General features: G+C 38.4%; 1 protein-coding gene across 1 annotated transcript in view; it reads right to left on the bottom strand.

Annotated features, from left to right (window-relative positions):
• SLO2 (slowpoke 2) overlaps nucleotides 1-23,907 on the bottom strand; it is a 525,845-nt gene that overhangs the window by 55,621 nt on the left and 446,317 nt on the right. The window contains exon 21 of the mRNA XM_068227345.1: nucleotides 19,660-19,845. Coding sequence (XP_068083446.1) covers nucleotides 19,660-19,845 — 186 coding nt within the window. The remainder of the gene's footprint in view (nucleotides 1-19,659; nucleotides 19,846-23,907) is intronic.

Here is a 23,907-nt window from a genome sequence, read left to right as displayed (position 1 = left end):
GAAATCTCGTTTCTTAAATTTTACAACTTCCTGGCGGGGATTCGAACCCACGTCCTTCCGGGCGAACTGAGCACGCCTTTACCGCTTTGGCCAGGCACCCCCTTATTGAAATGAGAGTAATCAAAAACAACTGGTGGCAACAAAAGGCTAATGTAGCATTGTACACAATGTGTAAAAATATGCAGTATTAAAATTAAATACAACAGTCCTACTAGCCTAATTTGTAAACATTTAAAGTTTCCAGATATGTACATACAGGGCAAAAAATATGTAATTACATAAAAATCCAGACTCTAGTTATTAGTACAGTGACTATATTAATACAGTACGGCCAAATCAGTGTGACCGTCATATTTGTCCCAATCACTCCAACAGTTGACTGTATCATGGCAAAGTTAAAGGCAAAGAAAGCTTAATTTAACACATTGAAGCTCATAATTATAATTTCTATAACATATTTATTACTTGACAAAACAGGAAAATATTGACACTACAGTGAGTTTTTCTCATCGATTGGCCAGCAGGCGTGCCCTAGCTGCCTCCCACTGACTCATCACTTCCCATTACACAGCACAGTGGCAGCATGGGAATGCCTGCACTTTGCAGTTCAGGTCCATGTTTAGAACGTGTATTAAATGTTGATCTGTCATTCCAACTGTTCTCGAGTTGTAAAGTGTTGATTCGGGGTATAATTCTCATAATGCCTCCACATGTGTACACGGTAAAGGAAAGGGTAATTATGTACGATAATTATGTGAAAACAAGAGTCTTGCAGGGAAGTCATTACCACAAAAAAATAGATTTCATAATTAATCTGTATTGTCAGCCTCAACAAGACAGAAGTTATTCTTTTCTATTTTATTTTAAAAAGGGACATGTTTCATCTCTAGTTCTAGAAAGAAGAAAGGAAGAAAGAAGGTTAGGGACTTGCACAAAATTCTAAGGTAAATGAGGTATTTATGGCATCTGAGTACTGACTTCTCTGACCTGTTTATCTCTCTCTTCTCCAGCCAGCTTGTGTGCGGTTTTGTGTGGGACTGCTGTTTACTGTTGATTGTAAGTTAGGAGTAGCATGTTCCAGAGCGGGGGTGAGGGGAACGGTAGTAGGAGGAGTCGAGCGGAGGGGAATGGGAGAATTAGAAGCATTACAATGGTTCATATTCTGAAAAAATGTTCTTATGATTTCTTTGAAGGGAATGTTATAAGTTTCAGAGATTTCATTTTGGTTACTGTTGGGGTTAATTTTTTGATTGATTATAATAAAAATATTTTCATCTATCTTAAGGAGAGCGCTTTTATTAATTATTTTTAGGATGGAAAGATCTTGTTCAATGCCAGAAAGTAAATGGTTACAGTCAGACATGTGACCACTCATGGTTGAGAATCTACCATATTTTTTGGCGTTAACGTGCTCTATATAAAGAATGGAGAAACTGCGTCCTGTTTGCCCGATGTAACTAGAACTAGAACTTTTCATTTACGAATAATATATGGATCACACAACTTGTCCGGCTACATAACCAGCATATTGAGAAATTCCACTGAGAAAAATAAGCCCTTTTTTACCAGACACTTAAGCATCCATAAACTTGAGATGACATCAACCTACCTAATTCAAGATTATTTCTGCTTTTAGAACATTGTCATCATCACATTAATTTTTATTTTGAGTATCAAACTCAATGGAACTTTTATTATTTAGTAATTTGTTCCTATGACAATTTTTAACAACATGAACTGTTTTTATAACTGTGTTTACATATGACAGATTGAGTTGTCATGACTCTAACATTTTAAGGATAAGTCATGGTTTTTAGTGTCACCAAGTATATTATGTATTTATTATTATAATATTTTAGGCTGAAGATGTCTCACAAGGAAGAGATGAAACATGTCACTTTTTAAAATAATATAGAAAGGGATAACATTGTACAGTACTGTAAATGTGGAGTCACTCAATTATAAAGACCTTCTATCTTGGGAAGTTGTTAGGTGATTTGTAACACGATTTCCACTCGTATGCTCTCTACATAAAGAGACCGTGCGGAAACTTGTAAACAAATTGAGATGGACTGGTTTTACTTGATAAAAAGCGACGTGTTAAAAAACGTATACTTAACGAGGAAAAAATAAATGAAATTGCAGGAAGATTAGAACATATGCCTACAAACTCCCTAAGATGACTTGGACAAAATGCCAGGGTTTAAAAGAGCTCAGCATGGTGGGCTAAAAAAATGTTAAAATTGAAACTGGTAACTGTAGTACATGAACTGCATCCATGTGATCATGATAAGCAGGTACATTTTAGTAATTGGATGTTGCAAAACATTCATGATGAAATAATTGATCCATGCTTAATATTTTTCTCTGACAAAGCATGGTTCCATTTACACGGGTATGTTTCAATGCAGAATACCAGATGTTGAAGTACAGAAAGCCTTCCTCACATATACGAAATTCCTCTATACGACGAATGGATTGGAGTATGGTATGCAGTGAATGGATACAGAATTATAGGGCCTATCCTTTTTTCAGGGCACAATTAATGCACAAAGATACAGGGATAATATACTCAAACCATTTTTTTTTTTTTGAGGAACTGATAACTGTTGAAATGGATATTTTCAGCAAGACTGCCACTGCACATACAGCTAATGACACATTAAACTATTGAGGACATTTTTGAAGATCATATTATTAGTATGGACTTATGGCTGTCACAGCCCCAGGTTTAACTCTTTGTGACTTTTATTTATGGGGGAGCTTAAAAAATAAAATGTATGCGAGAAACCTTCACATGTGGATGAACTGAAAGAACATTCGGAGAGAAATAGCCTCAATTATGGAAGACGAATTTATGTGTGCGAATTGGAGTTTCCTAAGATGATGCCAGAAATGTGTGGATGCAGGAGGAGAACATTTCCAACATTTCCTGTCATAAGGTACGAGCTTATTTTTCTTAATTCTTAATTAATGATTTTCTTAATTCTTATTTTTAAAATTTTAATTGTTGTCTCAAATCATACAGAGATAAAGTGAGAGAAGTGTTTTCGTTGTTGCTATGCCGCAGAGCGGGGAGTGATGTGTCAACAGAAGGCAGATAAGCCGAGCGTGCCTGCCGACCAACCGATGAGAGAAACTCACTGTAGAAGACACATGTAATAACATCCAAGTTCTCTATTAGGTTGACAGCATGTTGTTTGCAGAGACTGCATGAGCTTATAACTGAATCTACTGTAGGCTACATACCATACTGCATGTACGTAAGTTATACGAGAAAATGTTTTATTTTGAATAGATGATACCACTAGTTCACAAATTATTAGATACCAGATAACTCTGAATGGAAAAAAGTATCTCAGACATCTGGTTTTCTCAATCATAAGGCAATGGCATGGATAATCCACAGTGATTGAAATAGGTCAGCTTTTTCTGTTATTGCACAAGAGTTTCTGGAGTTAATTTCATCAGTATACACTGCATAATTCAGTGAGTTTGGCGACTTTTACATATGGTCACCAAATGAATTATCTTCAACTGCAGTTTGCTCCTACATGGGTTTAGTTACTGTGCATTATTCTCTATTTGCCCAAATCTTCCTTTACACTCTTTCCCTATACAAGTGTGGTGGAATGTTTGTAGTCAATACTGAGGCGTGTGAATAAAGTGAAATGTAAGATGAAAGTGATCCATGAAGTGTTCAGATTGACAATTTGAAAGGGGTATCTCAAATCGCTGAATGTGATAAATTCTCCCATAAGTATTAAAAGTGAGTGCCCAATGTTATTAACTACTTGCATGTGTATACCATTTTAAGTTATGCAGGACATCTGATACAATTCCCCAATATCCCTATTGATTTACCACACTATTTTGTGTTTTCCACATTATGTAGGTTGTCAAAAGAATTCTCGTCACCTTAGTGTATCAGACACAATTCAAATTATGAATGCATGTGCTGCCACAGATTTGCTGCTAAAGATAATTTTACTTTTCTTTCTTTTCAAATCAATTTTTGGCCCAAATGTGTACAGCAAATCCTGACAGTCAGGCACCAGAATTGCAGAAATTTTGTTCTTCACTTTAGATACCAAAATGATTTCTATGTCAATAGACTTGCTTTGTGACTTCAATACATCAATATAGGTAGAAAACTAACTGAAATATAAGCTCAGTTACAAACCATAATGTGCTTTCTTTGAACCGCTCACAAGGTAACCCATAGAGCTTTGAACCACCTAAGCTCTTTAAACATTTCTCACAGCACCTAGAATTCTTCTTAATGCTCTTAATTAGATGACCCAACAAACAATACAGAGAATTCTTTTCACTGGGTGTCAAGTTTAGTATCGTTTTGCTGAAATGTTGACGTACTTCAGGTTCTTGCACTTGTACTGGCAAGACTGTTATATCTAACAATTGTCAATGATTTGTTCTTTCTTCCAAGGAATAATCAATTACTGTCTTTGTCCTTCTGTTTCCCCATCCATTTCTTGTAATATTTCAACTATTCTTCATCCTGAACCACGTATTGTCCACACTTAATCCATTTTTCACATGGCTTTCATAAAAATAGATCAACTACCACAGCATTCATTAACTTTATTGAACGGATATATGACACACTAGATGGGAAGGGTGCATGTTTAGGTATTTTCTTGGACTTAACAAAAGCTTTTGATATAACTGACCACGGGGAATGGTCTATGACTGGTTCAAATCATTTTTAGGGGATAGAAGACAGATTGTTGAAATATCACATACCGGTACTGATTTGAGCAAAAATGTAATTAAGAATGTGTATTCCTGTGCCAGTAACATAGATCATGGTGTTCCACAGGGGTCAGTTTTAGGACCATTATTATTTTTAGTATTTATTAATGATATCGTCCAAATTGTCGATGATATTCAAGGAGTGCAATTAACTTTGTTTGCAGATGATATTACTGTTTTTGTAGCTGATGAAAGTTCTGAAGGGTTAGAATTGAAGGCAGGCAATATAGTGAGTAATATCCTGAGCTGGCTTGAAGATAATAAATTAATTTTAAGTAAACAGAAAACTTCTGTGATTAGATTTCACCATAAGATTAATTTAAATATGGAAATTAGTCCAATATCATTTGGAGAGACCATAATTGAGTACTTATCATCAGCAAAGTTTCTTGGCTTGTGGATGGATGAATCATTAACCTGGGAAAAACATACAGAGTTTATAGGGAAAAAGCTTAGTAGAATTTATTTCATGATAATATCTTTGAAAAATATTTTTAATTTAAAGGCTTGCCAAATTATGTATTTTGCATATGTCCATCCCATACTAACCTATGGAATCATTTACTGGGGGAATTCACGATATAGCAAAGTCATCTTTAAGTTACAAAAGAAAATAATTAGAGGAATGGCCGGTGTCGGCAGGAGGACAAGCTGCAAGAAATACTTATTTTATTTTACCATTGCCTAGCCTCTATATCTTCCATACACTTGTATATATGAAGGAGAATGTAAACAGCTACACCATAAACTCTGATGTACATAGGTATAATACTAGAAATAGACACAGTCTGCACATAGAACCACACAAAACTAAGCTATATGAATCAAGTTTGAGTTATGCAGGAGTACATTTATTTAATAAATTACCAGACTACATTAAGCAGATAAAACCATGTTCAAAATTTAAGAAAGAATTATTCAAATTTGTTTCTAACCATTGTTTTTATTCTATTGAAGAATACTTAGTTCTTGAAAATTAACTTATGTATCACTTTTTTTTTCTTAAATCTGTGCCTCTTTACCACATTGTATATTTCTCTTTATTTATCTTGGCATGTATATTACTGTTTTATCCTTTGTTACTGTAAATATGATTATTGACGTGTCCCATATCACTGTATGATCAGTTGGACGAAATAAAATACAATACAATACAATACAATACAATACAATACACATAAAAATTCACCAACTTCTCTCTCTCTCTCTCTCTCTCTCCATTCCTCTTTCCATATCCATAAGGTCCAATTACTTCTTCCATTCCTTTTCTGGTGCATCCCACCACTGCATTGAAGTCTCCCATGACAGTCACTTCTAAATCCCTTATTTCTCCGGTAATTTGTCCATATCTTCGTCTTTGCATCCAATCTTGGATGAAATCCTCGACTCCATTCTCTGTCCTACTCAGTAGAGAGAGTATCCCTTCCTCAACTTATTCATTCCTTTTCCTCCCCACTTAACCTCACTCAGTCCCATCATTGTGTTGTTTGAGTCATTAGTCCTTAGACTGGTTTGATTCAGCTCTCCATGCCACCTTATCCTGTGCTAACCTTTTCATTTCTACATAACTGTTGCATCTTACATCTGCTCTAATCTGCTTGTCATATTCAAACATTGGTCTACCCCTACCATTCTCACAACTTACACTTCCCTAAAAAACCAACTGCATAAGTCCTGCGTGTCTTAAGATGTGTCCTATCATTCTATCCCTTCTTCTGGTCAAATTTAGCCAAATCAATCTCCTCTCACCAATTCGATTCAGTATCTCTTCATTCGTGATTCGATCTATCCATCTCACCTTCAGCATTCTTCTGTAACACCACACTTCAAAAGCTTCTATTCTCTTTCTTTCTGAATTAGTTATCATCCATGTTTCACTTCCATACAATGCCATGCTCCAGATGACAGTCTTCAAAAACATCTGTCTAATTCCTATAGCCTATCAATGTTCGAAGCGAGCAAAATTTCTTTTCTTAAGAAAGACCTTCCTTGCTTGTGCTAGTCTGCATTTTATGTCCTTACTTCTACCATTGTTAGTCATTTTACTACCCAAGTAAAAATATTCATCCACTTCCTTTAATAATTCATTTCCTAATCTAATATTTCCTGCATCACCTGACTTTGTTCGACTGCATTCCATTACTTTTGTCTTGGACTTATTTATTTTCATTTTGTACTCCTTACCCAAGATTCTGTCCATACCATTCAGCAATTTCTCCAGATCCTCTGCAGTCTCAGATAAAATAACAATATCATCAGCATATCTTATGGTTTTGATTTTCTCTCCTATCATAGCTACAGTATATTCTTCTTGTCCATGAAATCAATCACCTCTTCTGACTTTCCAGTCAGTGATGAGATTGATTATTGCTACCTTTCTACTGGTCACCCACTTCTCACAGTTCCCCCAACATAAGAGCTTCCAGGGAATACCCTAGCCTTTTCCAAGGCCAATTTAAAAGTGCCCTTTTCATTTAAGCCGTTTGCCACTCTCGAAAACATTTTTGACCTACTACCAGCAGATGATTAGGCTGCTCCTAACATGGAGTACAGATGCCTTTTGCAGCCACCCCAAACCTGGGGTCAGACACTACTATATGGGTTCCAGTGTCAGTTCCTACAACGAGGGGATCATCACCCACCTAAGGAAACTCATCTGCCTGCAAGCCGTTAGTCACCTTACAGGATCGGGTTGTTTACTGCCGCCCTACACTTTGTATTGTCACCCGCTGTACTGTCTACTCCTTATTGTAGGTAGTAACTGGCCAGATAGGTATGAGAGTAAATTCAAGCAAGTGAGATGAAATTCCTAAAAAGTATGAAAGGAAAGCAACTGATAGAGTTGAAAAGAATAAACTAAGGTGGTTTGAACATGTAAAGATGGAGGAGAATAGAATTCCAAGAGAGATGCTGGAAGCAAAGTGTGAGGGCAAGAGAGCAAGAGGAAGACCTAGAAAAAGGTGGATTAAATCAGTGAAGAGCGGCATAAGAAGACAAAATTTAGACTGGACAAGATCGTGGAAGAGGAATGGTGAAAGGAAAGAGGAAGATGGAGAAGTGCCATAAATACCCCAATCCGGCAGGAGCTGGATAAGGGGAAATGATGATGATAGGTATGATATATGTTATGTATGTCTGTTCTTAGTGTCTCCTCTAACATAGAAACACATGGCTTGATTGTTCTTGAAGGATTTGTCTATGTGAATATACAATTTGCATTCTTATTCCAACCAGGCTGAGTGGCTCAGACAGTTGAGGCTCTGGCCCTTCTGACCCCAACTTGGCAGGTTCGATCCTGGTTCATTTCAGTGGTATTTGAAGGTGCTCAAATATGACAGCCTTAAAAAAAGCCTACAAAGAGGTAAGTTCTTTATGCTCTCTGAGCAAATTTTGACAGAGAGGTAAAGGTTGACAATTTACCAACTGAACTGCAGTAACAATAAAACTTTCATCAAAAGAAAAATATTACACATGTATAACAATTAAGTAGAAGTACGGTGTGATTATACAATTAAAAATCATTTAGTATTTGACTACACACCAAAAAACTAACAGACGCTAAAGAGAATGCTCACACCAAGCGGGTGAATCACATATCAGTGTCCATTACCTTGGCAAAAAAATATACCCCTGCTACCCTTCCTCATAGCAGATGCAAAGTCTCAACTACTTGCTGTGGCACTATACAATTGGAATGCCCAGTTTTGCAACAGGAAGACTGCTACCTGAGTAGCTGACATTTTTATTTTGAATCGCATCTGGAGCTACATGACAGATGCTCGAAGAAGTGGGTGCGCCAAATATGTGAACATTTCTTTTTCTTCACCCTGGACCCAAAAATATTGGGATGCATAAATTATGCAAGGGCATTAATTATGCGAGAAAATACAGTAACTTTGTCAGATTTTTTCCAAGGAAACCAGGTGATGTTTTAATACATGTTTTAAAGCGTTAACTTATAGTACATAAGAACAGCCACCCAAACTTTTGTAAGTGTTTTAAATTGTTCTATTACATAACAAACATTATCAAGTAATGTTTATTGTATGTGTAAAAACAAGGTTATATATTGATATAGATGTTGATTCCCATAGGGGACATGAAATATTTGTTCTGAATGAGTCAATTTATAATACCAATATAATGGTCCATTATTGGACATTATAAATTTTCCAGCTAACTCATTCTTGGTTGCCTGCATTTCGCCCTCATGTGCCAAGTTGGGCTCATCAGTTGGTACTTAGCACACCTACCAAGACGCAAGGCTAGTGCATACCGTGGAGGCATCATCATCATTATCATCATCATCATCACAAAATTGGTTCATTCCCACTCCTCAGTAGAGGAGGGGCAGGCCACCAGCTCAACGAAGGAGCTCTTCGGCCGATTGATTTAGAATGTTATATGAAAACGTATAGTCGGGAAAGTATGTGTAGTACATACGTAAAAATAGTGTGTAAGAGGTCTGGCGCAGGGGAACCACGACCCGCAAAGGAACCCCCAGGGCAGAACCGCACCATACCTGCAAGGGCCACCCCCGCTGGGGGCATGTGTATTTATTTTGAAAGGAGACTGGCGTATCTCGGGCACGCAATATCGAAAAGAGTCAAGTGATACATGCATAACAAAGAGCTGAAAGTGTTTACACATCTTGAGTAAGAACTGAATGAGCGTTTGGAGTAGGAAATGGGTGACAGTACGAGCATAGAAGGATGACAAGAAAAGCAGAGGAGATCTAAGAGAGAGAGATAGAAACAGGTTACATAGAGTATGCTGGTACGTGGGGTGAGTTCGGCATAAAGGTGGTATGAGGGATCGGATATTGTTGTAAAATAAGATAGTAGAGGGTAGTGGTGATATTCGTTATGGATGTAGCAAGTAGGCGAAGAATTTTGAAAGTAGAGAGCGGCGAATGGAAGAAATTCGGTTGTGGGACGGGAAGATTAACAGGCGGTGACGAGTGGGTGGGTGGCGAGGTGGGTGGTGGAGGAGGAGAGGGGGGAGGACGAGAGGGACGAGCCGACCATGGTGGGGAGCGAGAGTGCTCCACACGATGGGTGCGCCCCCGAAATTGGACGCCATTGGTGATGAGACGATCTACTTCAGCGAAAGAGGAGAGTCGGAGGCGAACCATGTAGGTCGGACCATCGGTGTTGAAGATCTGGAAGACCCGTCGGACGGTGACGCCCGCTAGTTGTAGTTCTTGCAGGAGTTCCTGGTCGGTGACAGCAGGGTCAATTCCACGGATGACGCAACTCAGTGTTGAAAACTGTTGATGAGCTGGTGTTGAAAAGCCTTCTGTGCCGACAGCAACATCCGTGAGAGGGACAGGGGGCAGCTGGGGTCTCGGTAGGCTCGTAGAGAGGGGGGTAGTGGTTGTGGACATGATAGGAGAGGAATGACTATATGTAAGAGAGGAGGGAGCAAGTGTCTGGGTAATATGGGCAGAAGTAGTGTCGATGGCAGGAGTAGTGGTAGTAAGAGTGGCGATAAGAGTAGTAACGATGGACAAGGATTGAGAGACCGAGGGGGTAATAGTAGTAGTAGACGAAGCAGTGTAAGGGGATGTGACTTTGATAGGGAAATTAGGATCGGAGGCCAGTTGGTGTAAAATATGGTCCGGGGTGGGAGTTACTATATGTTGTTTATGGAAGAGGAAGATGTCGCCAAATGAGAGAAGATGCTGCGCTTCCCGCTCAGTATCTAGGAAGGCCACCACATCTGGAGAATTCTTAATGAGAAAGGAAGTAGACGACATGGTGGGGAAAAATATATAAGTAATAATAATAACAATGTAAACATTTCCACCTTTTCAATACTACAATATATTCACAAAATTACAAATTACACGGTACTAGTTTCGACCCATCTAGGGGTCATCATCAGCCGTATTGGAGCAAAGATCATTTGTGGCGAAATCCTAAGAAAATGTTATTTTAAAGAATAACAAGTGAAATGAGATGTTATGGTAATAGTTAATAATACAAGGAATATACATACTAAGAGGTTTTTAACAAAGAATAAAGTATAAATGGGGTGTTGTAAAAATTATAATCATGGAAATCAGTAAGTTCTTGTATTGAAATGAAATATGGCTTAGGAAGAGGGCTTAAGGTGGGGCTGAAGGGTGCGGGAGAAAGTGTAACTGTCTTGGAAAAGTACCTTTGATTAAATGTAGGATTGAGTTTAGGTTGGCTGCATTATTGTTTCTGAGGAAAGTGATAAATAGATCGAAGAGTATGTTGGGTTTCTCTGAGATTTCATTGAGATTGTGACTGGCATTAAAGTATTGGTCTAGGTGTATGTAGTAATTTTCCATTATGTTGAGTAAAGGGCCCTTGTTTGCTAATACGAGGATGTCCATGTCTTGTTCAATATTGGTGAAATTATGGTTATAATCTTGCATGTGTTGGCCGATGGCTGAAAACCTGTTGTATTTTATTGCATTAGTGTGCTCGTGGTATCTGATAATGAAGTTTCTCCCGGTTTGCCCGATGTAGGTTTTTTTACAGGTGGTACATTTGATCCTATAAACTCCTGATTTTAAAAAAACTGCTGGTCTTGTTGATGTGTGAAGTATTGTATAAAACGTTCATGTTCTTATTGTTGGTTTTGAAGGCTATTTTAACGCCTTGTTTCTTAAAGATGTTGGTTAACTTGTAGATATCATTGTTGAACGTGAAGGTGGAAAATGTTAGAGGTTTGGTTATTTCTTTTTTGAGGGTAGTTTTTGGGCGATGTTTGTGTTTATTGATTATCCTTTCTATAAAATGATTGCTGAAGCCGTTGAATTTTGCGATTCCGCGGATTGTGTTGAGTTCGTTTTTTAGATCTTTATTGGACATAGGTATGCCGAAGGCTCGATGAACTAGGCTGTTGTATGTGGCTCGTTTGTGGGACTGGGGGTGCACTGAATCTTGGCGAATGGTGGAGGCTGTTTGAGTGGGTTTTCTGAAAATTTTATAACTGAAAGAATCTGAGTTTCTAGTGATGGTTAAATCTAGAAAGTTGATTTTTTGATTTGATTCGGATTCTAGTGTGAATTTGATATGAGGATCAATATTGTTGAGTCTTAAGAGGGTGGTGGGTGCGTTAATTGATTTCTCATTCATGATTACAAAGACATCGTCGACATATCTGGCCCAAAAGAGAATGTTTTCGAATTCGTTGTCAATCTTTAAGAAACAAGGCGTTAAAATAGCCTTCAAAACCAACAATAAGAACATGAACGTTTTATACAATACTTCACACATCAACAAGACCAGCAGTTTTTTAAAATCAGGAGTTTATAGGATCAAATGTACCACCTGTAAAAAAACCTACATCGGGCAAACCGGGAGAAACTTCATTATCAGATACCACGAGCACACTAACGCAATAAAATACAACAGGTTTTCAGCCATCGGCCAACACATGCAAGATTATAACCATAATTTCACCAATATTGAACAAGACATGGACATCCTCGTATTAGCAAACAAGGGCCCTTTACTCAACATAATGGAAAATTACTACATACACCTAGACCAATACTTTAATGCCAGTCACAATCTCAATGAAATCTCAGAGAAACCCAACATACTCTTCGATCTATTTATCACTTTCCTCAGAAACAATAATGCAGCCAACCTAAACTCAATCCTAAATTTAATCAAAGGTACTTTTCCAAGACAGTTACACTTTCTCCCGCACCCTTCAGCCCCACCTTAAGCCCTCTTCCTAAGCCATATATCATTTCAATACAAGAACTTACTGATTTCCATGATTATAATTTTTACAACACCCCATTTATACTTTATTCTTTGTTAAAAACCTCTTAGTATGTATATTCCTTGTATTATTAACTATTACCATAACATCTCATTTCACTTGTTATTCTTTAAAATAACATTTTCTTAGTATTTCGCCACAAATGATCTTTGCTCCAATACGGCCGATGATGACCCCTAGATGGGTCGAAACTAGTACCGTGTAATTTGTAATTTTGTGAATATATTGTAGTATTGAAAAGGTGGAAACGTTTACGTTGTTATTATTATTACTTATATATTATTCTCAGTTCAATACGGACCAAAAACATGAAATTCATAACCATCAATGGTGGGGAAAGGCGACAGCCAACGAGGCGTCTGCCCGTTTGATTATTCTTGGGCCGACTGAGAATGCGATGAGAAGAGCGCCACCCAGCCGAAAAAAGCGTGGACAGTAACAGTGTATGAGGGATGCTGTGGAGGCCACTGCATAGGCTACTTGAAGCCACCAGCAGTGCCAATACACTATGAGAGAGAATGAATTAGTTGGAAAATTTATAATGTCCAATAACGGACCATTATATTGGTATTATAAATTTACTCATTCAGGACAAATATTTCATGTTCCCTATGAGAATCAACATCTATATCATCTGATGGCTAGGCAGGCATCAATTTTTCGAAGTGAGACATAGTCTCTCACAGTGCATTGGCACTGCTGGTGGCTTCAATGCATTGGCACTGCTGGTAGCTTCAAGTAGCCTATGCAGTGGCCTCCACGGGAGCTCTGGTTTCCACACACATCCACGCTCTCCAGGGAAATTACTCAGCCGGCTAATGAAGGAATATGCTGCTGCCACAGCCATCCCCACTACTGGCATATCACACCAACAGCAGCCACCCTCTCCTTACACCTCCCAGACCACCACCACCACCACCACCACCACCACCACCACCACTACTTCCACCTCCTCTCATTTTACTTCCAACACCCCTACCACCATCACAGCTACTACCCACCACTCTCCCATAATGGCATACCACCCCCCACCCTCCCACACTCAGGGCCAGCAGGAAGAAGTAACAACGCCGCCAAATGAAGCAATAGCAATTCAAGCAGATAATACACAACCACCAACACCAGATAATGTACGACCGCTAACTTCACCGCCCAGCCAGAACAACCTATACAGCTGTGTTGCCTGTGGCGTGGAACCTAACCTACCACCAATAGCAATCCTCCAAGAACTCCAAAAAGCAGGAATCCCGGTGAAGAAAGCCATTAGGATCCACAATGATGATGGCCCTACATATTTAGTACGCCTGCAACTACCAACGCCCGAAGACGTCCAGCGCCTCATCACCCAAGGGATATACCTCAACGGCCGACATCTCAGGATAGAATCGTCCCGCTCTCCGCCCCCAACTCCTAACCAACATAAATCACCCCGCCACTGCACACGCCCCCGGCCTGCACCCCCTCAGCAACCTCCCAGTTCACACTTCCGCTTTCCACCATCTTCACCCAGTAACTATCCACCACCCCCACCTGCAATCTTCCCACTACCCCCTCCTCCATCTAACCACTTAAGTCTCCTACTCACCTCCCTGGTAAATTTCTCATCCCTGTATCACATCCTAGCACTTCACATACTCCCTCCACCTCACGAAACCCGTCACTTCATCACACCACCATACGCAACCTGGTTGTAAAATCGCTCATGTAACTCTCATAAACATCCATAAAGCTCTGTATATATGTATGTATCTTTGTCAATAAAGCACAGAAAATGTAAATCTGTCAATAAAGCACTAGAGAACCTACACTTCCTTTATCCCATCTCCTTTACTTATTCAAACCACCTTTTCCCCATCTCCCTCTTTTTTCACTCCTTCTCAACCCCGTCATCTCTCCTGGCCAGAGAAGGCGACACCCTCTAGGTGGCCCACCCCACCCCATCAGGGTGGGGAATGAAAACTTGCAAAGTAAAAGCCTCCACGGTATGCACTAGCCTTGTGTCTTGGTAGGTGTGCTAAGTACCAACTGATGAGCCCAACTTGGCACACGAGGGCGAAACGCAGGCAACCAAGAATGAGTTTGCTGGAAAATTTATAATGTCCAATAACGGACCATTATATTGGTATTATAAGGTTATATATTGACGAAGTTTTATGTATAACTGAATGTTGTTAGATCTTAAGACATGGAGAATCTTGATTTGTAAGGTAGAAATCACAGATGAAGGGTGTGGTGGCTCCTGAAACATGTACAAGTTGAAATAATTGTACAAAATTAGGAACTTGATAATATATTGACGGGGCAGACGAAACTATTACCCGTATTATATTTATGTTTTATGGTCATCTGTCTTGAATGCCTAACAGGGAAGAATTCAAGAAGGAATTCTTGTGAAAGAGGATCTAGCTGATGTTTCTGAGACACCAGTTCAAGAAAGAAGTAAGCACAGCACCTGGGTATGCGGATTAAACAATCTTATGGAAAGAGTGAGAAGACAACCTGATGCAAAGTGGTCCGATGAGCAAAGAAAAACTGCATTTTCCATCAAGATGAAGGAGTAATGGAAATCCAGAAAGGCTGACAAGTATTAACTGTGGTCCTAAGAGGCTGAAACGATATGTAAAAAAAAAAAAAAAAAAAAAATCCCACCAAACCAACAGACGAAGCCATACAGTGGATCACCCAACTGGACATTCTGCTATAAATCATGTTTCTTGTCTGTGTATATTTGTAAATATTATATACTTGTATATATGTATCTAACTTGTTGCCATACGCCAATAATAATAATCCCCCCAAAACAACAGTTAGAAGTTATGTACTGACTTAGTAATACTTGTAACTTTTAAAGTTACCTACTTAAAAAGATATGTTAATGATTTATTTGCATTAAAATAATATAGGATCTCCTTGTTTGGCCCCGCGGTGTAGGGGGAAATGCATCCGCCTGTCACCCGGTGGCCCTGGGTTCGATTTCCGACCGGGTCAGGGGTTTTTAATTGTAAATGATTAATATCCCTGGCCTGGGGACTGGGTGTTTGTGTCGTCTTTAACGTTCCTTTCCTCACATTCAACACTTTACACTTCCACAATATCCAAATACATGCAGATTCATAACATATGGTGCAAGTAGGGGCAAAAGATCTTTCTAGGTCGGCGCCCCAAACAAATAGCTTAAAAAAATATATTCTTCCATAGTTTAAGCATCATTTACAAATACTTCTCAAGACAACAATTACCAGTAACTGAAATTAAATACGTGAACATTAGTAAAAGGTGCAATTTATAGAATACTATTACAAGTTTCATAATAAATTTATATATCCAGTGTCCTTTACAAAGGATATCAGGAAAATTTGAATTAGTTGCAGTTGAAGCAAACGCTACTCTTGGTTTATAGAAATAATGTAAATATGAAGTAGTATGCACCATATTTTGATATATTGGAACTATATAAGTTGAAAAACTAGCATATTGTTTCCACCTAGTCAATACCTATAAGTTTATTTACAATTCAAAGTTGTAAAAACATCACATTAAAATAGCAGAACATTTCGGCCGCATTAGGCCACTTAGCCAGTGTACAGATATGATATGACGTAAACACAGAGCTGTTATTTCATATAGCACAACATGACCGGATGGAAGTTGATTTCCACTCAATGGTCTGACTGGCATTAAATCAATTTGATCCACATTTGTGAATTTGTTACATTTTAGAAGTTTTTATATTAAGTGGAACGACAATTTTACCAAATCAACTGTAATTATTTTTTGCATGAAACAAATTTTAAGGACAGAGGAAATTTGTAATTACATCATCATCATTTTATGTAGAACAGTTCAGACTTCATCACGTTACATCTAGCAACTTCTTCATCTGATGATGATTCAACATGTACTTATTTTAATTTATAGGTACCGGGCTAGTTGGTTGTGCGGCAAGGGGCGCACAGCTGTGAGCTTGCATCCGGGAGATAGTGGATTTGAATCCCACTGTTGGCAGCTCTGAAGATGGTTTTCCGTGGTTTCCCAATTTCACACCTTAACACGTTCAATGCGGATCATGCGCTGGGCGCGTGACGCTACTTTATAAGCAGGTGCGGGGCACGTGCCTAGCGCGTCATGGGACGGTTGCTGGGAAATGTAAATCACAGGTTTCTCGCATGGTAAGAAAGGCTCTAATTGTCATCCCGCACATCGTGTAAGTCCAGTCTACTAGCAGATTCATCCATAGCCATATTTGCGCATGCGTATTCTGTTTCCCGTGTATTTCCTCTCCAGAGCTGTCGCCATACGTCATCATTCATTTATGGGATCTTTGAGCAGCAAGACCACTTCAATGCGAGCTAAGACACTGCATTTTCTGTTTATTAATTCTTCAGGAGAATTACGAGTGGTTCCGCTTTTGTAATAAATAAATTCCACTATTGCAATATGTTCAGTAAAAGAACTGAACTTGTAATTGTCATTTATTCTTGCATCATATATGTGTATAACAAGAAAGAACTTCTGTCATTTATTCCTCATCACATTTATAAATAACTTGAAAGAATGTGCAGTAATCATTTTTGACTGCGTCGTGATGCTTATGTCATCATTTTTTTTTTTTTTTTGATGGCCGGCAATGTGGTTCCTTCAACATCACGAGACCTACCCAATTACCAAAAGTATTTCATTTCTGTTTGTCAAATTCTGTAATAGAGAAGTGTAAATATGAATATATTTATGCCAATAACATACTTTATGATTTGTTGCTATCCGCGGTATATAATGCACAGTAATCTACCAACGCACATGGCGCGTGACCTGTCTGGTGACCAGTATTACTCCTCGATTTCAACCACCATGCGGGTCACGCAACAGGCGCGTGAGTGGGTTAAGTCCACGAGTTCGATAGAACTCGTCCTACCAATGTACAAAACTTCGATAATTACAACTTTTAAAGAGTCCCATACAAATATTTTGCTCAGATTGGCAGGTATGTCATGCTCTGCTAATACGCAGTGAACATGTTAATTACGGCCACTGCCGCTTCCTTCCCGCTCCTAGCCCTTTCCAATCCCATCGTCGCCACAAGACCTATTTGTGTCGGTGCGACGTGAAGCCAATAGCAAAAAATTAATTTATAGGTACCATATATCATATGAGTGAGAGAATAGGGAGGCAACTGGAGTCTCACAGGGTAAAAACCATATATAGGCCAACAAAGACAATCCAGGAACTACTGAGGTCTGCCAAAGACAAGCGCCATCCTCTCTCCACAGCAGACATCTACAAGATCCCGTGCAGCTGCAGCTGCACTGCAAGACACAGCATTGCAACACAATTGAAGGAGCACAACAGACATAGCCGGCTGGAACAAGCAGATAGATCATCAGTCGTGGAAAACTCGCTGCTAGCAGGCTATGACATACAGTACAGTGACACCAAAGTACTGTCAACTGCTGTGTTTTATCACGCCCGGCTACAGAGTGAAGCTATTGAAATTCTGAAGGATACCAACAGCTTCAGGTAAACAAAGCCTAGTTTCCAGTCCTGAGAACCTTAAATCCGGAATGACACGATGGCCGAGGCAGAACAGAAAAAGCAATGAGTGATCAGTTGCCTCTCTCCGCCAAGGCAGGTCGATGTACATCGGGCTCCTTAATGCTTCAACCATTGACTGAGCATCAGCGATCACCCCACCAGCATGGCGGACCAATAGGTGAACAGTGTACCGTAGCCTGCACTATATAATGAGGTGGAATTAAAACACCACTTCATTCAACTGAGAGCTTCACTGCTATCGAAGTCAGTCGGAACCCTTAACAATGCCGAATGCAGTCTTTGATGAAACATTGGGACATCACTTGCTCCTGGACCATGGCCTACAAGCCCGTAAAACACGGGCATGATTTATAGCGCCAGTCGTGAAAGTATCAATTACTATACGAGTGTGAATTTTATTCATGTTTTTGTAACTTTTAGTATATTCATTGTAAGTTAATTCTAGACAGCTGAAGATGGCCTAATGTGGCTGAAACATGTCCTGTTATTTTAATATGATGTTTTTACAAATTAGAATTGTAAATAAACTTATAGGTATGACTAGGTGGAACTAATATACTAGGTTTTCAACTTTATCATCATCATCATCATCATCATCATCATCATCATCATCACCATCATCATCATCATCCTTCCAAGTATTGGGTCATGTGGCCCATTACGGTCTTGTATTTTCTTTCCATTGCTTCATTGGATGTCCTATAGATCTGTGTCCACTTGGTTGGTAGCGTAGGATCTCCTTTGGTAGTCTTCCAGATTCCATCCTTTGAAGCAATTGATTGCTGGTTTCACATTCTATCCCTTAAGCACATCTTAATTTCTTTTATGATCCCATTTTGTATAGCCTGCTGTTCTGCGCATGAACGTCATTTCATGTGCTGTAATTCTGGAAATGTCTTGAGTTCTTTTTGTCCATGCCTCACTGCCGTAGCAAAGGGTTGGTCTGGCCAAAGTGTTATAAAGACGTAAGCGAGTGTGTTTTTGGACAAGAGATGGCTTCATAATGTGATTTATAATTCCTATTGTTCTGGTAAACGTGGTTAATTTTGCAGAGATATCAGTTTCCCCTTGGTAAGATAAACTGTATCCCAGATAATTGAATTCATTGACCTTAAAGGCCATTATTTTGCTCTTTTCTGGTGAAATGATCATGTCGAATTTTGAAGAGACTTTCTGGAGATTAAATACTGACTACTTGAAGATCATCTTATGATGCTACCAATGCAACTTCATCAGCAAAGAGTAGGGCATCTAGATGTCTGAAATATCTGCTAACTGGGATTGATCCATGCCTTTCATGCCTCCATTCCTACATTATGTTGTTCATATAGATTACGAACAACAAAGGAGAAAGTCCACCTTATATAACATAATTATCAATATAGATCCAAAATGAAATTTATTTCATATTGAAACTATTCTACTCTAATCTGTGTTCTCAAAGGTTAATTTAAAACATGTCATTTAATATATTGGCAAGTCTCATTTATTTAGTTGAACCAGATTAACACATTTATCATAAATAATATAAATACTGTAATATAAATAATATAAAGTTCAAATTACCGATGTTAGGAAGCCAGAACCTGGAGCCTGGTCAATACCAAGGAGTAAGCGGACAAATGTGATGACGTAGTCCTTGACAAAGGCTTGATACAGCAGTGTGTCCAACATACTAGCACTGAAGACACTACCAGCAGCAAATGGTAACCGGAACATATACGAGATGTGTGAACCTCTCTCTTTCTCACGCTGGAACAAGTTAATTCATTGAAATATTCTGTTTACAAGAACACTTGTTGATCAAATGATAGTATTATTGTAATAGTGAGTCAAACTTTTACACAATCCATTTTTAATCTTATTGTATATTGTATGTTTTCTATAGTTTGTGGTTGTAAAAAAAAAAAAGAAAACCACAGAGATTGTTACTGATATTTCAATACACAGTATAATTATTATTTGCATTAATATAACTGTGTAATAAGTTGAATGATGCCTCTTCTTTAATCCACAAAGAATTAACATTGCATTTTATTCATGAAATTGGAATTCGAATTCTCTAATCCATATAACATAAATCCACCTAAAACTTACCCAGAGATCTGGAGGGCACATGGAATATACAGTAAAGATCAATTTTATTACTGCAACAGTATAATTCATTTCATATTGAGGTCTTGTATAGCTTAGTTCAGAACCATTTCTCCTTTTACCATTGTATTGGACAGGTAGGTACAGGTGAATTTTAAAAGTTATTTAAAATTTTCCTTCTCAGAGTGTGGTTTTGGATATCAGCCCATTGCCCACCTGTTAAGTCTTCTGATCAAAGGCAGGTTGGATACTCAGAAAGTGCCATTAAAGGTTATGTGCTTAGAGAGTAATCACAAAGCAAATGGTGGTTCCATAATGAGGCATACTAGACGTTGTGAGTGAGAAAGATTTTTGTTGCCTTCCTCACTGGGCCAGAAAGTGTTATCGTAGTATGACTTGTTTCATGAGTAGCACTTTTTACAACATCTATATGTACTAGTTGTGCTCTGAATGGTGTTACCCAGCACCACCTATATGTCAGCAGCAACTACATTTTTCCCTACACTGTACCAAGAGAAAATTACAAAAATACTGCATCCATCGAGAAATAGTGAAAGATGATCATTAGCCCTTTTCTTACTCTCTACGTTAACACATTGCAGTCAAAGGTCATACACCATACGGGCTGTGTCATTTATTGCAGAGAACGAAACCTGTACGGTGTACATTCTCTGGTTTTCATTGCTGTAACTGTGAAACGAACACACTATGTGTGTTGATTGGTACTGCAGTATAAGATTTCGTTCATATAGTTCTTGAAAAAAATATAGATGGTAACAAACTACAACTCTACATGTTATATTCTTCTTTTCAAATTGTGTCAGAGCTCTGTCGACTCAACGGAAGTGTGCACGTAACAGCAGCCACGCGGGAACACAGACTGAACAAAAGTGATTTATACCAACTGAACAGACTTATTATTATGTAGATTTATCTCTTGTGCAAACAATTATGAACGGCCTAAAAACCAAATAAACTCAGTATCAGCCATATCTTAGTAGTTAAGGTTAACGTTGATCTTTTTAACAATATGAAAAACCTAGTAATTTCAATCCACCATTTTGGTGGTAAGGGGACTATCAGTTGTATTACAGTTTTTACAGATATGAAGTAGAAAGTATGAACTCAAATACAGTGAAATAAAAAAAATACTTAAATTCAAAATTAGTATTTAATTTAAAAATCCAAAACTAGTGAAAAATGGCCAGTCTGGAGGATTTAAATGTATAAAAGCGAGCAAGACCTCAATGTGTTAACACTGTTTGATTTCCTATTTTTCATATGGAAGTGCTTTTGAGTACACTGCCAGGCTAGATCATTTATGCTATAACATTATGGGCTTATTTATCATTAAATCAATTTTAGGATAAAAATAACATATGACTTTACATCCTAAACAAGCAAGTTTGTAATTAACTGGAGGTAGGTATGGCTAGCATCAGATAAATTGAACCTCGTGCACTGTAGTGACGAAATTTGGTTCACTTAATAACTACATGGGTAGTTCGGTGGGGTGACTGGTTTGCTATGAACGTTTGGTACACATTTTCTTCAGAGAGCTTTCTAAATAAACTTTAGATGAGTTCTACTGTAGTAATTCACTGTGCATAATAATAAAAACACAGATGTTATCTTCTTGATCAGAAATTAGGAGCAATGACATTAGTCACTAAAAAAAAGGAAGCTCTATCCCCATGCAGTTTTTAATCATGTGACTTCTCGGAATCTTTTCACTGTTAAATTCTGAAGTAAGGAAGCTCAAGTAACAACATTCAAGAGTGAACATAAGCTACAATCATCATCATCATCATCATTTCCCTTTATCCAGCTGTAGCCGGTAGGGGCAAATATGGCTCCTCTCCATTTTCTTCAGTCTTTCCACCACTCCTCCTCCAACACTGTGTCCCAGTCCAGGTTTCTTCCTATAATACTGCATTGCATTATGTCCATCCATCTCAACCGTGGTCGTCCACGGCCTCTCCTTCCTTGCATTTTCATTTCCATCACCTTTTTTGGCATTCTTTCATCACTCATTCGCTTTATGTGCCCAAACCATCTTAGTCGGCTCTTGTCAATTCTATCATTCATTTTTTCCATTCCAATTTCTTCCCGGATTTTCTCATTCCTTATTTTGTCTCTTCTACTCTTCTGTATCATACTCCTCAAGAATTTCATTTCGGCTGCCTGTATTCGACTCTCATCCTTCTTTGTCATTGTCCAAGTTTCTGCCCCGTACGTAGTTATGGGTACGTAATACATCTTGTACATAGTTTCCTTTGCTTCCAGTGGCACATCTTTGTCCCATAACATGTTTCTTACACTATGATAGAAACAGCTTCCAGCTTGAATCCTCTTACTAATTTCAGCATCCAGTCGAGCATTCTCCATTAATTCACTCCCCAGGTATTTAAAAGTTTCCACTACTTCCAGGGGCTTGTCTGCAAGTCTAATTTAACCTTTCCCTTCTTTCTCCCCTAACAAGGGTTTTACTCTTCTCTACAGTTATTTTCAACCCACATTCTTCTATTTTCCCATTCATCACATCCAACTGTTCTTGAACCTTCCTGTTGTCTTCTTCCCAAATCACAATATCATCTGCAAATAACAACATGTTCATTTCGCTTCCACCATATTCTGCTTTTGCTGTTCTCATGATGTCATCCATTACTATTGTAAACAGGATTGGCGATAGAACACTTCCCTGCCTCAGCCCACTAGTTATTTTGAACCAACTTGTCCTGCCAACTTGTGTTTACACGCAACTACAACATTCCTTGTACATTGCCATTATCATTTTTATTAATCCCTGTCCAATTCTTTTTGCACCAGACTGTCCCAAACTTTAGTCCTGGGGACACTGTCATTTGCCTTTTCAGTGTCAATGAATGTCATCACCATATCATTCCCTTACTCCCATTGCTTTTCCATTAGCTGTCTCATAATGAAAATGGGCTCCATTGTTGACCTTCCCCTTCTGAAACCAAACTGATTTTCCAGTATCTGATTCTCAACCCTCAACCTTATCCTACTTTCCAGTATTCTCTCCATTATCTTAGCCACATGGGATATTATAGTAATTCCCCTGTTGTTCTTCAAAACTTTCTTATCACCTTTTTTGAAAATTGGGATGATTATTCATTTTTGCCAATCATCAGGGACCTCCTTATTCTCCCAGACAATCCTGAGAACTCGATACGTCCACTGCAGGCCTACAGCTCCAGCTGCCTTTATCATCTCCACTGAAATTTCATCTATTCCAGCAGTTTTTCCATTCTTCATCTTTCTTACTGCCATATCAATTTCATTCATTGTAATTTCTTTATCCATTTCTTCATCAACTAATTGCCTTTCCTGGTCGTCCATTGAATGACTGTCATCAGTTCTTATGTTCAGCAACTTCTGAAAATACTCTCTCCATCTATTCCTTATTTCTTCTGGCTTTGTTAATATTATGCCGTCTTCATCCTTCACAAATCTGGTGTTTACTTGATCTCTCTTTTTGTTTCTTAAGATTCCATATAATAATATCTTGCTGCCCAGCATATCATCTCTCAATTTCTGTGTGAATAAGGCCCAGCTCTTTCTCTTTTCTTCCTCCACTACTTTCTTTGTCAAATTCTTTGACTCCACATATTTTCTTCTACTTTCTTCAGTCTTAGATGTTTTCCATTCTTTCCATGCCATTTTCTTTTCCTTCACTTTAATCTTTACCCTATCATT

This window comes from Anabrus simplex, chromosome 4 (assembly GCF_040414725.1).
Source record: "Anabrus simplex isolate iqAnaSimp1 chromosome 4, ASM4041472v1, whole genome shotgun sequence".
In the NCBI taxonomy this organism is placed as follows: domain Eukaryota; kingdom Metazoa; phylum Arthropoda; class Insecta; order Orthoptera; family Tettigoniidae; genus Anabrus; species Anabrus simplex.
This window is presented reverse-complemented; position numbering and strand designations above follow the sequence as displayed.